Raw genomic sequence first — 16,853 nt, 5'->3', positions numbered from 1 at the left:
AAAAGTGTACTCTCATTCCTTCAGACAGTAATTGTTGTTGAAGATTTCAACAACGGAAAGTGTGATTTATTTTACTTTGGCCTTCTTTCTCTCTTGCTCATTTTTTTACTGCTCTCTCGACTCCTTTTTCCACAACTGGCTTCACATTGAATCTGTCAATGCTAATTTACTTTAATCTTCCTCAATCCTGAACTTGATTTCTGAACAGACTTCAATGTGATTGAGTAAGCAGGAATCCTGAACGTAGGGATCTTTCATCATGTTTGTTATCAGCTCACACAAGTTCAAGTCTAATTAATGTGGTCCTAATAGTATAACCCATTAAACCTGTAACAGTAAAAAAAAATGTGTGGACTATTAGTTGAAAACATACCTTCCATTTATTAATCAAAAATTACAAATTAACATTACAAAAGAATTGTTGCCTGTTTGTCCATCAGATTGGAATGCTAATGACTTCCCTTTACCATCTTGTTATACTGGTTAAAATTGTTGTCCAAACATCAACTTCTACAGGCTCGAGAGGCCTCACATAACTATACTCCCTGTTAACCTAAGTTGAGCTGATTTACATGGATATCTGAACACTGGACAGCAAGATGGCAAGAAAAATCAACAGGGGATGAGTGATTTCTCACTCCTTGCTTGTATGGGTATACTTGGCAGTTCAGCTCCCACTGGCCACTTATGTTACTGAGACTACAGATTACATTCTCCCAAATGACACTGACAACTAGTGGTTTAACCAACACATTTGGAAGGGGTAGTCCTTGGTAGTTCTGAGGCTGGGCTTATTTCAGAAAACTGTTGGAGTGAGAACATGACAAATGTGGGATTTGGCAAGATCAAAGAGCTGAAAACCCTGCTTTACCCAAACAAATTTTGTACACTGACTTCTGCAGAGTTGTTATGTGACATAATAGGAGTAGAGACATAAAGTGATAAAAATATTCAGCAGCTAGGAATTGTTGACCTGAAGCGATCAATATGTTTCACTGGTGGCTGCTGGATATTTTTAGCTTTGTTAGTTTTTAGTTCAGATTTCCAACATCTGCAGGATTTTAACGTTACAACACCAAATATTTTGATCTCTGATAATTACAGCTTGCTTTAGAAAGGTTTCTTAAAGCTCTCCATCATGAGGATTATGCTCACCTCTTGTGTTGTAGCCTGATAGAGATTGTTTGCCATAATTGATGCATTTAAAGGGATTTAGTTAAGCACACAAGGGATAAGATAGGGCTAGATTGGTAGGATTGAATGAAGAACAGGAGGCTCATCTGGAATAGAAAGTAGACAGGCCGAATAGCTGTTTCTGTGAATGATTCATTAACCAGTCACTCCATCATTATGTGACTGTCAAGAAGATAGTCAATTAGAAAGACCAAGGATCTGAGCAAAGTGGACTATGATGAGCAGAGTGGCAGAATAAGATTCAGAATCCATCAAGACCCATCTTGCCATTTGGGGCATCTCACTCCAGCCTTTATGCTACTTGCCAAGTGGTGAGGCACGTTTTTCACTTGGCAGTGTGGAGTTGCCAATTAAGTGATTATAGTTTGTTAAATGCCTTGTTGACAAACCAACATGTCTAATTAATGTTCAGCTTTCTAATTTACCAAAACTCACCAAACAAACTTGATGTGAAAACCAGAATGGCTTCCTGGCAGCTCCAGCTCACTGCTGGCTGTAAATGATCTCCATGTTTGACACAAGGCAATGACATCTCAGGGAACACTCCTTGGGTACTGACTACACGCACCCCAGATCGAGTTATCTGCCAGTCTGTCACCACTCTTATAGTACATTTCCAAAGTTAAAAATCACACAACACCAGGTTATAGTCCAACAGGTTTAATTGGAAGCACACTAGCTTTTGGAGCAACGCTCCTTCATCAGGTGATCACAATCACCTTAGGATTTCAAAGATGGTGTGTGTGCCATCTGTGGTAGTGAATTCTGGGATGTCTGCTGTTATTTTGGGCATGGCATGTAATAAAGTGGACCTGGAATTGGATGTGAGAGGCACCATAGGGAGAGGTAGGTAATTAGTATTTGGCAAGAGAAATCATTAGGTCTCTCAGAGGAATACCCTACCAAAAACTCAGCACAACTCAGGCTTAGCCAAAATACAAAACATTCAGCCCTTCCTCTTTTTTTCATTTAGCAATATTGATGCATCTGTTTAATTGTTTACTAGACTTCATGAAATAATTCCACCAGCCAGTAATTGCAGTTATATTTTGTCATTAACCAAGCTGTGACTAAATGCATGTCAAAAAATTTCATCAATCCGTGATTACAAACAACATTCTTGGCTTCATCAAACTGTTGTTGTTAAAACTTTAACTAAAATGAGGCACGTCACTTTATCTGTAACAGATCCTCCCCTTTAACATTTCTCAGTTGTCCTGGTAATTGTAAAGGTTGCCTGTTTAATACAATTAATTACATTGAACGCTGATTAATTCACTTGGTGTGAGTCAAATAGAGGAAGCGAACAGTTTGTCTCTGACCTCAGTATAAATATGAATTAATAGGGTCAGCATTTTATGGAGAATTAATTTGAAAAAAATTGCACAGCAGAAGACATTTTGGTTTTATACATAAGCTGGACTCAAATTGCTTTCTCAATGAGGGACCTGTCAGCGCTGCTAATGAATTAATTTCCAAAATCAGTATAATTTTATTGCAAAATCCCTGGATTAAACTACTGAAGAAGCAATCTTAATTATCCATGAGTTCAGTTGGGATTCAATTAAACCTGAAGCTACTGAGATATGATTTGAGAGCACCTTAGGCTACTCCTGGAGCCTGGGCATCACCGTGAATTTATCAAACATTTCCTCATAATATAAATGCCTGCGTGCTTTCATTTTTTCATTAAATCGAGAGCTGACTAACAATAAGTTGAATTGGCAGAAGCTGAAGGCAGCAGGCACTACATTTACTTTTCCCTGACACCAGCCAAACCTGCAAGTGGAAGAGAATTCATTGACTTAAACTGTCAGATTGTCGCTGAGCTGACTGGTGGAAATTATTTGCAATAGTTGGTTACATCTTGGTGACTCTCAAACTGTTGCCCCAACGCATTTGCTAACTGTTGTGATTGGATAGGAGTAGGGAGTAGTAATTGACTGGGGGAGGTGAAAACTTTAGTGATGATATTAAAAGGGATAAAGGATTGGTGGCAGAAACTTTGTCTTTTTAGATCTTCCTACACTGGCTGGTGTATAAGACAGACAGTGGGTGTGCTCATGTCTGTTACTTTAGCGAGTTTTTCCAGGAATGGGTTGCTGTGGGCAGAGGTTAGAATTTGGAGGCATTACTCCATGTCAAATTTCAGAAGGGAGTGGAAGGACATTGCTTGGACAATGGTCAGATTCTTCATCAGCAAGAAATTCAAAGGTTATTTGATGGAAATGTAAAATTTGAAACACAAACAGATCAAGCATGATCTTATTGAACACCAAGAAATTTTAAAAGGCTGAATGATCTCCTTTAGCTCCTATTTTTGTACATGTGCATATTAAGTATAGTTGACCAGGAGACTTTACCACACTTACTGCCTTCCATGGATGTATTGGAAGGAACTACAAGTTGATGACCATTCTGTTTGGACTCATCATGGATGCACCTTGCAGGACCATCAAGTCATAAGAGTCATACAGCATGGAAAAAGACTCTTCAGTCCAACCAGTTCATGCCAAACATAATCTCAAACTAAGCTAGTCCCACCTGCTTGTTCCTGGTTCATATCCCCCTAAACCCTTCCTTTTCATGAACTTATCCAAATCTCTATTAAATTTTGTAATTGTACCTCCATCCACCATTTCCTCTGAAGTGAAACTCAAGCCCAGAGATTCTGGTTGAGGCTCAGACACTGCACCACAGTCCTCTCCTTTCCACATGAGGGCAATTAATATTTCAAAAGAGTTTGGGAATGTTCAATAGATAGATCCATTCACTGGAAGATAAAAGGAGTGTATTCAGAGATAACAGATGACAACAAAAATGTAGGAAGGGTCACATGTGTCATCTTCAGAGTCAAGAAATTAAGGATTTCCTGAAACCTTTGGGCTGAAACCTTAATACAATACTGAGGGGCTGTTACACTGCTGGATGTTGTCAATCAGTTGAGATCTTAAAGTAAGGCCCCAATTCATCCTCAAGTCAATGTCAAAGGTCCCATAATGAAGAAGAGCGGGAACATTTTTTAGTTCCTGACCAATATTTATATCTCAATAAACATAATCAACATCACTAAAGTAGATTGCCTGGTCATTGTGTCATTGCCATTTGTGGGAGCTTGCTGTGTGCAGCAAATTGACTGCCATGGGTGGCATGGTGGCTCAATGGTTAGCACTGCTGCCTCACAGTGCCACCGACCTGGGTTCCCTTGCATGATTGTATGTGTGGAGTTTGAACATTCTCTCCGTGTCTGCATGGGTTTCCTCTGGGGGCTTCGGTTTTCTCCCATGGTCCAAAGATATGCAGGTTAGGGTGGATTCGCCATGTTAAAATGCCCATAGTGTCTGGGGATTTGCAGGCTAAGTGGGTTAGCCATGGGAAGTGCATGGTAATAGGGATAGGGTGGTGGGTTTGGTCTGGGTGGGATGTTCCTTGGAGGGTTAGCATGAACTCTATTTACTCAGAATACTAGGAGTGTGAAACAGTCTGCCTGCAACAGTAGAAGACTCACCGACGTTAAGGGCATTTAAATGGGCATTGGACATGCATTGGATAATCATGGAATGGTGTAGGTTAGATGGCCATCAGTTTAATTTCACAGGTCGGCGCAACATCGAGGGCCGAAGGGACTGTACTGCGCTGTAATGTTCTATGCTCTATGATGGGCCGAATGGCCTGTTTCCACACTGTAGGGATTCTATGATATTGGTTGAGGGATAATTATTAGTGTGGTAATACAGGAAACCTCCCCCACTCTTCTTCAGAAAAGTGACGTGGGATCTTTGCTGACCAACTGAGAGAAGACACAGAACCTGTATATAACATTTCAGAAGAGATGGAACCTAGAACAGTGCAGCAGTCCTTCAGTGCTATGCAGGGAGTGCCAGTTTGGGTGATGACCTCCAGTTGCTGGAGAAGGGTGAACAGATCTTTGTTTGAATCTCGCCTTCCTCAAACAGAAGAGGAGCAAGCATATGCCTGGGGGAATCTCAACAACTGTATTCCCTACTTGTTTCAACCTGGAGAGATTCACCATTACACATCGATGCAACCAGGCTTACAATGATTGCTGCCCATGTGGGAAGATTTATGACCATAAACATAGATTTCAATGAAATTATTCAAGATTCAGCAAATGCCACTGATTCACCAGAGAATTACCCCCACCCCACTCTAAAGTGTAAGGCTCAGTCTATGTTCTCTCTGTGGATATCATTAAAATAAAATTAGCTTCCCTATATTTTTGTCAGTGCTTGAAAAGCAGTACTTATTGATTTGAGGCAAATTAACATTAATTGCCCACCGAAAACAAACAGTTCAATTGCAAGACAAATAAATAAAAGATTGTGCAGGAGGCAGGCTCCATGATTAACTCCATTGTATGGATGAAGAAAAAAACCCATTGCTGTTGGAACAGCCTGCAGCATGATTCTTTGTTAGATCGTAAAAATCACATTAATGCTTACAAACAGCATGTTTGAAGTGCAAATATTGCAGTCCTTGCAGGAATAAACCTTAAGTAGAGGCAGATAATGTTTCTTAATGAGAGGGTGTCCAGTGAGTGATGTTTGTTATCACCTGCTAACTGGATTGCCATATATCCAAGTCTCCATTTGCTGAGGTGCAGAATTATTTTGAGAGGTAAAGAGTGACAAGCATATGCTGAATATCCACTGTACAATATTTAATTCTCTTAGTCACACTGATAGGAAGAATGAATCAGAGATGACCTTCCCATTAAACCCTTCTACTGTTGATGACTGGGCTGGAATGTTAATGACCCCTCTCTTCTATCCCCAATCCTGTCTCTCTGACCCCTAGTCCTTCCTCTTGCCCTCTTCTCCTCCATAGTCCTCATAGTTCTGTACCCGGGTCCAACACCATGCCCCCCCATTCCATTACATCGCCCCTGCCAATCCGTTCACCAATGCTTCCCTGTTCTATTCACCCACCTTCTTCTCATTCCTCTGGATCTTTTCTAGCCCCTATTGTCTAGTCCACAGTCGCCTCTTCATTCTGTTCCATAGGCCTTCCCTAACCCTACACCCACCCCACCATTCCCCTTTGCATCTTGGTACATGTTTTTCATTTGGTGCCCTACTCCCGTTTGATCATTTTGAGAGGAATGAAGAAGCATTTCAAGGAAGCATAGCAATTAAAACCAAGTCTCCCCATCAATAAGAATTTGCTTTACATACACCATGTGCCTGACCTTGCCCCAGCCCCGGCACTGACCTCAGCTTTCCGATGGTCTGTGGTAGAGTCATACGGTCATACAGCATGGAAACAGGCCCTTCGGCTCAACTCGTCCATGCTGACCAGGTTTCTTACATTACTGACAACTCCCTGCCATTGGACCAGACACACCCTATTTACGCCCAGGACCCCGACTCTCAAACACCACCTTCTCCCAGTCCAGCCTGACACCCCGGCCCTACTGCCAGTCGTGGCCCATCCTCATATTGGACCTGGCATTCCTACCCTGCTGGATCTTCATCTTCTCCCTTCCATTGCTCTGTGTGGACTTCTTATCTTCCAATCACCAGGACCGATCCTAAGTACAACGTCCCCCAGCTGACCTCTCTGCATGCTGGCACCCCACTTACCTAGCCCCCTAACCACTTGGAATGCCACCCCCACCCACCCTGGCACTACCACTATCCACCTGTCACCCTACTTACCTAGCACCCTAACCTCTCACTCATCTGATGTACTTTCCACTTGGCAGCAGCTGTCAAAGTGGCAATCTATGACTCTGAATCTTTAACCTTCAGAATCCAGCAGCTGGCTTTTGCGAAAAGGGAGTGTGGTTTACTTTCCTCTGTCAGTTCTACTCTAATAGAAGTACTAAAGGAAACCTGGAGCAGAATCTCCTCTTAGAAATGTGGAGTGCCTTTGTGGTGTAAAAATGAGGCAGAGAAGTTGCCATGCTTGAGATTCCGTTTGACTTATGATCAACAGAGCTCATGCCACGATCTCAGACTGAAAGATTTAACACTCACAGGGATTTGATGAAGGTTTAATTGTAGCCTCTTCTTACCTTTGCTCCATGGGGTACCTGACTATGCACCTCTGAAAGGGGAAGGGTGTAGTATGTGGTATTGTTTCTCATCCAAGCAGAGTATAGTATTGATTACCCAAGCCCTCAATTGGTGACCATAACAGTTGGAAAGTGAAGTCGAGGCCGCAGTCAGTTTAACCATAATTGAGTTCATTGGTAGATCGGTTCAGAGCTGAATAACTTTCTCCTGCTCCTAATTCATAGACCTTGGCTGAATAGAAATGGAGCAACAGACTGCGGAAGTTAGTAAACTCATGTCTGCTGGGTCTAGTTATGTCTCAGGTTGGGCATAGAGGTGGGAAGGAGCCCAACGGATGTTAAGAACTTGCTGTAGAATGTGATCAACTGGTCGCCCTCTCGTCTCTGAATAGAAGATTCATTCCTGAAGGTTCTCCAATTTAAGTGATTTCCCTAGCATAGTTCACTAAAATCATCGCTATTATCACCCCTCCGTATTCTCAGGACCTATTGCCAGCGATAGTCTGTAGTAATGTGAGGTTTGTGTTCTTGTGAGTAAACAGCAGCAGGTTTTATTGAAGATGCGGATACCGTGAGGATGGTGAGAGAGGACATTTTACTTTGAGCCCTACAGACCTGGCTTCAGGACCTGGTTATTGAAAAATGTGCAACGGTAACCTTCTAATTCTGACCTTGTGTGTGTTACTGATTATAATCGCGCCATAATTAGTAGGCATGTCTTCCCAAAGAGTTACCCTCCTTAATCCTCTCAATTTCTCTTTCCATGTTTAAGGCACTCCTTGCCTCTTTCACCTTTGAGATTTTGGTCAAAATCCCTTTGATCTCTTCATGTGGCTCAGTGTGTCTGGTAGCTCCCTTGTGAAACAAAGTTGGGAATGTGTCACTATATTAATGCGCTACAGCAAGTTGTTGTTAATTTTGGAGTTGGCAGGAAAGGGTTGCGTTCCAAGTCAGTGAGTGACTGGCTGTTTCTGCCAGAAATTAGGGCTCAAATCAAATAGGTTCCCTTTTAAAAACCAAAAGGATAGTAAAAGTAACCCTCTAAAGGAAAATCTGATCACAAGTACTCCACAATAAAAGCTGTCCTGATTTGGGGACAAGAGTGAGACTGAAGGTCTTGTTTGAAGGTCATTGTTCAATGTAGAGTGTTTCACAATGTGTTTGTGAAATAGGAAGTGTTTATAGATATCTGGGCCAGATGCTGGCAAATGGGTCAGATTGGGATGTCTGATTGGCATGGATGATTTCAACCAAAGTATCTGTTTCTGTGCTGTGTAGCTCTATGACTCTCTAAGTAGAAGCTGATTCTGTTGACTTTGACTTGACAACCTGTCTTGTTTTGTTTCCTTGCAGTGGGAAGAGGTGAGTGGCTATGATGAAAACCTCAATACTATCCGTACCTACCAGGTCTGCAACGTCTTTGAGTCCAACCAAAACAACTGGCTGTGGACCACTTTCATAAACCGCAAAGGTGCCCATCGCATCTATGTGGAGATGAGATTCACTGTGCGAGACTGCAGCAGCATACCCAATGTCCCAGGTTCCTGTAAAGAAACCTTCAACCTGTACTATTACGAGACTGACTCGGGGCTGACTGTGCAAGGTGCAGCACTGTGGACCGAAATGCCGTACCTCAAAGTGGACACCATCGCCGCAGATGAGAGCTTTTCCCAGGTGGACTTTGGCGGCAGGCTGATGAAGGTCAACACTGAGATCCGCAGCTTTGGCCCACTGAGCAAGAATGGCTTCTACCTGGCATTTCAGGACTATGGCGCCTGCATGTCTCTTCTCTCCGTCCGAGTTTTCTTCAAGAAATGCCCGAGTGTCATCCAGAACTATGCCACCTTTGCTGAGACCATGACGGGCACAGAGAGCACCTCACTGGTCATCGCCAAGGGCACCTGTGTGGAGAATGCTGAGGAGGTCGACGTGCCCATCAAACTGTACTGCAATGGCGATGGAGAGTGGATGGTGCCAATTGGGAGCTGCACCTGCAAGGCAGGCTTTGAGCCAGAAAAGGGGATGGCATGTAAAGGTAAGATCTTCCCATGTGCACAGGTGGGGCGGGAATGGGAGGGCAAGGGAAAAACAGTGCAGAGCTTCCCTTGGCAAATCTCTCTCTGTGCCCTTTTGGGATTTTTGCATTTAATTCATGTGTTACTGGACCTGATGGGAGAAGGGAGGTTTATTTCTTTGAACATTGATATTGGGCAAAGAACTTGGAGTGGGTTAGAGTGGCAGTGCTCAGTATCTTTTAGTGATGTAAAACCGAATGGTGTGCAATGAAGATTTGATTCAATGAAAGGCAAGAATCTGGGGAAGAAGTAGGGTACTGAGCCTCTGGACTACAGATATGTGCTCCATACATTGTGATTTCCAATCTGCATAAGTTTCGTTCACTGTAATTCTACCCTGTGACTCCTCCTACATCATTACTCCAGCATGTGTCTCACTGTAGAGCACAGCTGTGGGGTTTCTAGAACAGCCATATGGCTAGCCAGAGCATGTTACACAGAGACAGAAACCCTATTGGGACCACATGCAAATTTTAAATGCAACACTGAGCAAGTTAGACACTACGGTGTAGAAAATCTGATCCTGGATGACCCCCATCCTGAGTTAGGGTCCAGTCAGGTAAATTCCAAAATTGATACTCATGGACTGGGACTGGATAAATTATTGGATTTGTATAAAAGGCTAACTTAGAACATAGAACATAGCAGTGTCTTTCCAGATACTCATAAATCCTATCCATCAGTACCCTTTCCAAACTTGATTTTATGCTGTCCCATGTGAGAGGAGTTTAAATAGATGGTAGCCAGAATGCCCACAGCAGGCTACCTCCACCCTTCTTATGTTTGTAGTGGAAGGCTGCTGCCAACTGAGTCATTAATTAATACCCAGCACTGCTCTTATTCATCCATGGACAGGCAGGTATGGCACTATGCAAGGAGCACAACTTGCAAGAGTTTCTTGTGTTCTCCCAAGAGGATCCCTCACTCAAGGATACTTGGTGATTGAGGGACAGGACATCGGGAAGGAGAGGGTGAAGATGCCACCCCTGCCCTTGTTGCCGAGCCCTGCTTCCATGATATTTAGCCATTGAGTCGTAGAGTTATACAGCACGGAACAGACCCTTCAGTCCAATTTGACTGTTGACCAGATATCCTCAACTAATCGAATCCCAATTTCCAGCATTTGGCCCATATCCCTCTAAATCCTTCCTATTCATGTACCCATCCAGATGCTAGAGAAATTCCTGCCAACATTATTCAACCTTTGCTCCTGGGGCCCTCTGGTCAGTGTCGTAACGGTCACTACCTCCCCCAGTGTTATTGTTGAACGGAAAAGTTACCAGTCTTGGATTGGCCAATAGCTCTCTGCAAAGACCCACCACACCTTGCCCATGGTGCCTGTAGTCTGTCCAGCCAGTTGCTCAAACCAATCCAAGAATGGATTTCTTGTTTGCCTGAGGTGATGTATAACCTATTGTCTTGTTGGAGGAATTTGAAGCTGCACAAATCATAATTGGACATCTTTCAACTAACAGCAAGGTATGATTCCAGTGAAAGGAGAAAAGTACAGTAAGTGAGGTTGCTATACTGGATGAAAATATTACCGGCATATGTTGGTTAGGTTTAAAGACTAAATTAGGCTAAAGGTAAGCTTGTAAACGGAGTGAGGCGAAGTGACGAATCTGTTATTATGCTGTTCTGCCCTTCATACATTTGTCAGGTTGTACACAGTTATGCAAGTATTGCTTTTTTTTTAATGCATTCACTTGGCAGACAGAAACTCTTTGTACCTTTCAGTTGACTTGACAGTTATCACATACTGTAATTATGCCCTCCAGCTGACAGACTTGCTTTAAGAGCACTTTGTGAGCCATTTTGACGTGGTTTTTTTATATCGGGCATGCTCAGCCCAAATGAAGTCCTTTGCACATCAAACCCCCCCACCCCCCTCCTTCCCAACCTTCCCTCTCCCAATGCAAATTGAGTCTGTCTCTGTCATGCAGGGAGAGGGAGAGAGAGAGAGAGAGAGACTTTCACACCACATTGTGGTCTTAAAACATACCAAATAAATTGGTGTGTGGAGCTTGTTGATTTGAGAATGCAGTTTTATGTTTTAAGTATGTAACAAGCCATCAGCTTCAATTACCATACCAGAGCCTCCCAGTTTCAAAGCACTCCAGAATTGCATTTTTCACTGGGGTTGGGTGGGGCAGGTGAAGCTGGTGAGTGCACAAACATGAAAGAATTTGAACAAATGGTAAATATTAGAAGAAAGAAGGTCATGGGGACAAATGGGGTTATTCAGCCTCTTGAGCCTGTTTCTCCATACCATTTGATTATTGCTGACTCCAAAATCCATTACCTTAGGATCCTGACAGTGCAGAAAGAGGCCATTTGGCCCATTGAGTCTGCACCGACCCTTGGAAAAGCATCCCACTCAGATCTAGCCCCCCACTCTATTCCAATACCCTGTATTTACCATGGCTCATTCGCCCTGCCTGTTCTTCCTTGGACACTACAGGAAGTTTAGCACAGCCAATCCACTTCACGCACAAATCTTTGAAATGTTGGAGGAAACCAGAGCACCAGTAGGAAACCCACAGAGACACCGGGAAAATGGGTAAATGCCACACAGACAGTCACCCGAGGCTGGAATCGGACCCGGGTCCCTGGTGCAATGAGGCAGCAGTGCTAACCATTGTGCCGTACCTACTTTTAATCACCCTTTCTTCAATATCCTTGAAACCACTTATCAATCAAAATCTGTCAATCATAGTCCATGAAAGATGCAATTCCCCCCTCCCCTTAAAATGTCCATCATTCTTTCAGGAAAAGAATTTCACTATCTTGTATGATAAAAGTGATTCCTGATCTTTGTCCTGAATGGCAAGCTCACTTTTGAAAGTTAGACTTCACATTCTGGATGTCATCACTAATTAGAGTAGTGTTTCTGTTTATACCTATTCAATCGTTTTTATCTTGTCAGATACCTCTCCACTCAATCTTCTAAACTCCAGGGAAAACAAGCCAAGTTTATACAAACTGTCCTCATAGTTTAAGCCATGTTGATATTCTGGCAAATCTATCTTTACTTCTTGCAGGACCTGGAAATACATCCTGTGAGCACAGTACTTAAGAGTCATAGAGATGTACAGCACGGAAACAGACCCTTCGGTCCAACCTGTCCATGCCGATCAGATATCCCAACCCAAACTACTCCCACCTGCCAACACCCGACCCATATCCCTCTAAACCCTTCCTGTTCATACACCCATCCAGAAGCCTTTTAAATGTTGCAATTGTACCAGCCTGCACCACTTCCTCAGGCAGCTCATTCCATACACGTACCACCCTATCCATGCCCCTCATGATTTTATAAACCTCTGTAAGGTTACCCCTCAGCCTCTAAAGCTCTAGGGAAAACAGCCCCAGCCTATTCAACCTCTCCCAATAGCTCAAATCCTCCAACCCTGGCAACATACTTGAGATAGGTTCTTGCCAGGTTTGTGCCTTCTTGACATATAGTTCAAGAATTGTGTTAGCCATTTTATTGTTCCATCTAAGTACCCAAACTTCAACAGTCACTTCCAAGCCATATGACCTCTTAACACCTAAAGTATAAAGGCAGCAGATACATGGGAACACTATTACCTGTGAGTTCCCCTACAAGCCACTCACCATCATGACGTGGCAATATATGACCGTTCCTTCACGTTGCTGGGTCAAAATTGTGGAACTCACTCCCTAACAGCATTCTGGGTCTAGCTCACTATCACCTTTTCAAGGGCAATTAGGATTCCAAAATCAATGCTGGCTTAACCATTAATGCTCATATCCTCATTAGGAAGGTTAAAAAAATGCTTACGCGAGTATTTAAATCTCCTAGTCCCTGATTTGATTTGATGTATTGTCATGTGTACCTAATTACAGTGAAAAGCTTTGTTTGCGATCTGTACAGGCAGATCATAAGAAGTGAGAACGTATAGATCAAAGGACGAAAATGACCTTGGACAGAGTGAGGTATACAGGTTACACTGCACAGGACATGCACTAGACAAGATCAATATTAACAAGATTGACATTATTTGATGTTAGAGGATCTATTCATCAGTCTAATAATGGCTGGGAAGAAACTGTTCTTGAACCTGCTGGTGTGTGTGTGTTTTTTCAAATTTCCATATCCCCTGACTGACAGAAGAGGTTGTAGGATCACCAGGATGGGAGGAGTCTTTGATGATGTTGGCAGCCTTTCCGCAGCAATGGGATGTGTAAATGGAGTCCATGGATGGGAGGTTAACTTCTTTCTGGGCTGTGCATACAACCTTCTCTAGTTTCTTAACGTTCCTGGACAGAGCAATTGCCGTACCAGGCCATTATGCACCCAGACAGTATGCTTTCTTTGGTGCACCTGTAAAAGTTGGTGAGGGTCCTTACTGACATGCCAAATTGCCAGAACCACCTGAGAAGAAGAGTGTGATGTGCCTTCTTGACCATTGCATCTTTGTGGGAATTCCATGTGGGAAGTCGGTTCTTGTCACTCCTTGTCCCTTGACGGTCTCTGCCCTCTGAACTCCACTCCGTTGATGCAGATGAGGGTGTGTTCTCATGCTTTCTTTCTGAAGTCAATGATCAGTTCTTTCGTTTTTCTGACATTGAGAGAGAGGTTGTTATTGTTGCACCACATCACCAAGCCCTCTATCTCCTGCCACAGTTTCTGGTATCTCCATAATGAAGAAAACATTCTGATGCATTTTTCCCAGATGCAAAGTGAATGCCCTTACACCACATCATATTAAATATTATGAGGTACACTTAGTGTGTCCTTAGACAGTCCACAAAAGCAAAATGTTGTAGATGTTGAAAGCCTACTGTTCAAACAGGAACTGTTGCAAATATTCAGCAGTTCAGTCAACATCTGTGGAAGGAGAAATGCACATAACCATTTCAGGTTATCCCAGAGTCCTTGATCCCAAATAGCTTGTCTCTAGCTCTTTCCCAAGATCCTATAGATTCTGTCTTTCAGCCCGTTCTTGTCACACTTAACACTATTTTGTCTTCCCTTGCCCAGATTTGTCCAATCCATGTTCTTGACGCTTTCAATTCCCTGCTCTAATTTTGAGGTTTCCTTGTTCTAACCTTTTCACTGTGAATGTTCAACTTTACAGACCTCCATCCCCCATTAGGATGGACCGAGGACTCTCCACATCTTCCTTGATTGGAGGTCCAACCAATCCCAATCGACTGCCAACAATTTTTGCATGGTTGAAGGTGTTCCTGTATTGTACATCTTCCTTAACATTGCTTCCATATCGAGGTGTTCCGCTGTGTGAGCCTGTATGTTGCCTCGCTATATTAGTGTGATACATGAAACATTGTTTGTTTCTGTTCTACTCAGGTCCCCTGTTTCACCTCTTGTCCAATACATTGATGTCTACATTACTCTAGATTGTAAATTTTCCCAAACTGCTTCCAATTTCCCCTCCTCTCGCCTTCTTGCAGTCAATCTTTGACTGTTTTATTCTGCCTTCTTTTCATGAAATGATAGAACAAAGTGTTTTCTGAGGATGAGGATGAAGATAACAATGAATCTGAACAAATTATATTGGTCACAAACAGTTTTAGTTTGTGATCAATGTGTTAATCTTAAACTCCTTTAATTGAACCATGTTAGATAGTATTGGTGCTTTGATAGTACATTACATAGAACATAGAACAGTACAGCACAGAACAGGCCCTTCAGCCCACGATGTTGTGCCGACCATTGATCCTCATGTATGCACCCTCAAATTTCTGTGGCCATATGCATGTCCCGGAGTCTCTTAAATGTCCCCAATGACCTTGCTTCCACAACTGCTGCTGGCAATGCATTCCATGCTCTCACAACTCTCTGTGTAAAGAACCCACCTCTGACATCCCCTCTATACTTTCCTCCAACCAGCTTAAAACTATGACCCCTCGTGTTAGTCATTTCTGCCCTGGGAAATAATCTCTGGCTAACGACTCTATCTATGCCTCTCATTATCTTGTATACCTCAATTAGGTCCCTTCTCCTCCTCCTTTTCTCCAATGAAAAAACATTGGTTATTTAACATTGATTATTTAATGTGTTTTCTTGATTTGGTAAGTGGTTGAGGATGAATACTAAGATTAAGGAACATAAAAATATCACTTGATTTTGTTTGGTGACGATGACAACACTTTGAAGTCACTAAAGAAAATTGTGCATCCACATAAAATAGCTGGAGTGGACAATTGTGTAAGTACTGATAAAGTTTTCAATGAACTATCTGGGGCGGCACGGTAGCTCGGTGGTTAACATTGTTGTCTCATAGCACCAGGGACCCAGGTTCGATTCCAGTCTCGGGCGACTGTCTGTGTGGAGTTTGCACATTCTCCCCATGTCTGCGTGGGTTTCCTCCAGGTGCTCCGGTTTCCCCCCACACTATAAAGATGTGCCAGTCGCGTGAATTGGCAATGGTGTAGATAGTGGAGATGCAGTGATGGTAAACCTGTTGAATGCTAAGGGGTGGTAGGTAGATTGTCACTTATTTGTGATGGTCATAACCTGGCATTTGTGTGCCGCAAATATTGCGTGCCACTTGTCAGCCCACGCCTGGATATTGTCCAGATCTTGTTGGATTTAAACATAGAGTCTGAGGAGTTGTATTTAATCATGGAGTCAGGTACTCTTCAGTATCTGAGAAGTCACGAGTCATGCTAAACATTTTGCAATCATCGATGGACATCCCCACTTCTGACCTTATGATGGAGGAAAGGTCATTGATGAAGCAACTGAAGATGGTTGAGCTGAGGACACTACCCTGAGGAACTCTTGTAGAGTTGTTCTGGAGCTGAGATGACTGACCTCCAACAACCACGACCGTCTTCCTATGTCAGGTATGACTTCAACCATTAGAGGGTTTAACCCCAGTGCCCATTGATTCCAGTTTTGCTCAGGCTCCTTGATGTCACACTCAGTTGTATGCAGCCTTGATGTCAAGGGCTGTCACCCTCACCTCACCTCTGGAATTCAGTTCGTTTGTCCATGTTTGGATGAAGGCTGTAATAAGTTCAGGAGTTGAGTGGCCCTGGTAGAATCCAAGCTGGGCATCCCTGAGTAGGTTATTGCTGAATAAGTGCTGCTTGATAACACTGTTGATGACACCTTTCATCACTTTACTGATCTTAGAGAGTAGACTGAAGGGGTGGTTGGATTTGTCCTGCTTTTACATACAGGACATAGGTAATTTTCCACATTATTAAGTAGAAAACAGTGTTGTAATGAATTGGAGCCACTTGGCTGGGGGAGTGGCAAGTTCTGGAGCACAAATCTTTGGTACTATTGCTGGAATGATGTCAGGGCCCTTAGTCTTTGCAGTATCTAGTGTCTCCAATGGTTTCTTGATATCACAATGGACAATAGACAATAGGTACAGGAGTAGGCCATTCTGCCCTTCGAGCCTGCACCATCATTCATTATGATCATGGCTGATCATCCTCAATCAGTATCCTGTTCCTGCCTTAACTCCATAACCCTTGATTCCACTATCTTTGAGAGTTCTATCCAACCCTTTCTTAAACGAATCCAGAGACTGGGCCTCCACTGC

General features: G+C 43.0%; 1 protein-coding gene across 1 annotated transcript in view; it reads left to right on the top strand.

Annotated features, from left to right (window-relative positions):
• The window catches only part of LOC122555678 (ephrin type-B receptor 1), a 454,146-nt gene that overhangs the window by 163,789 nt on the left and 273,504 nt on the right, over positions 1-16,853 (top strand). Inside the window, exon 3 of the mRNA XM_043701673.1 lies at positions 8,585-9,266. Coding sequence (XP_043557608.1) covers positions 8,585-9,266 — 682 coding nt within the window. The remainder of the gene's footprint in view (positions 1-8,584; positions 9,267-16,853) is intronic.

Source organism: Chiloscyllium plagiosum, chromosome 13, assembly GCF_004010195.1.
Source record: "Chiloscyllium plagiosum isolate BGI_BamShark_2017 chromosome 13, ASM401019v2, whole genome shotgun sequence".
Taxonomy (NCBI): domain Eukaryota; kingdom Metazoa; phylum Chordata; class Chondrichthyes; order Orectolobiformes; family Hemiscylliidae; genus Chiloscyllium; species Chiloscyllium plagiosum.
The sequence above is the reverse complement of the archived record's forward strand: the minus strand, read 5'-3'. Positions and strand labels throughout refer to the sequence as shown.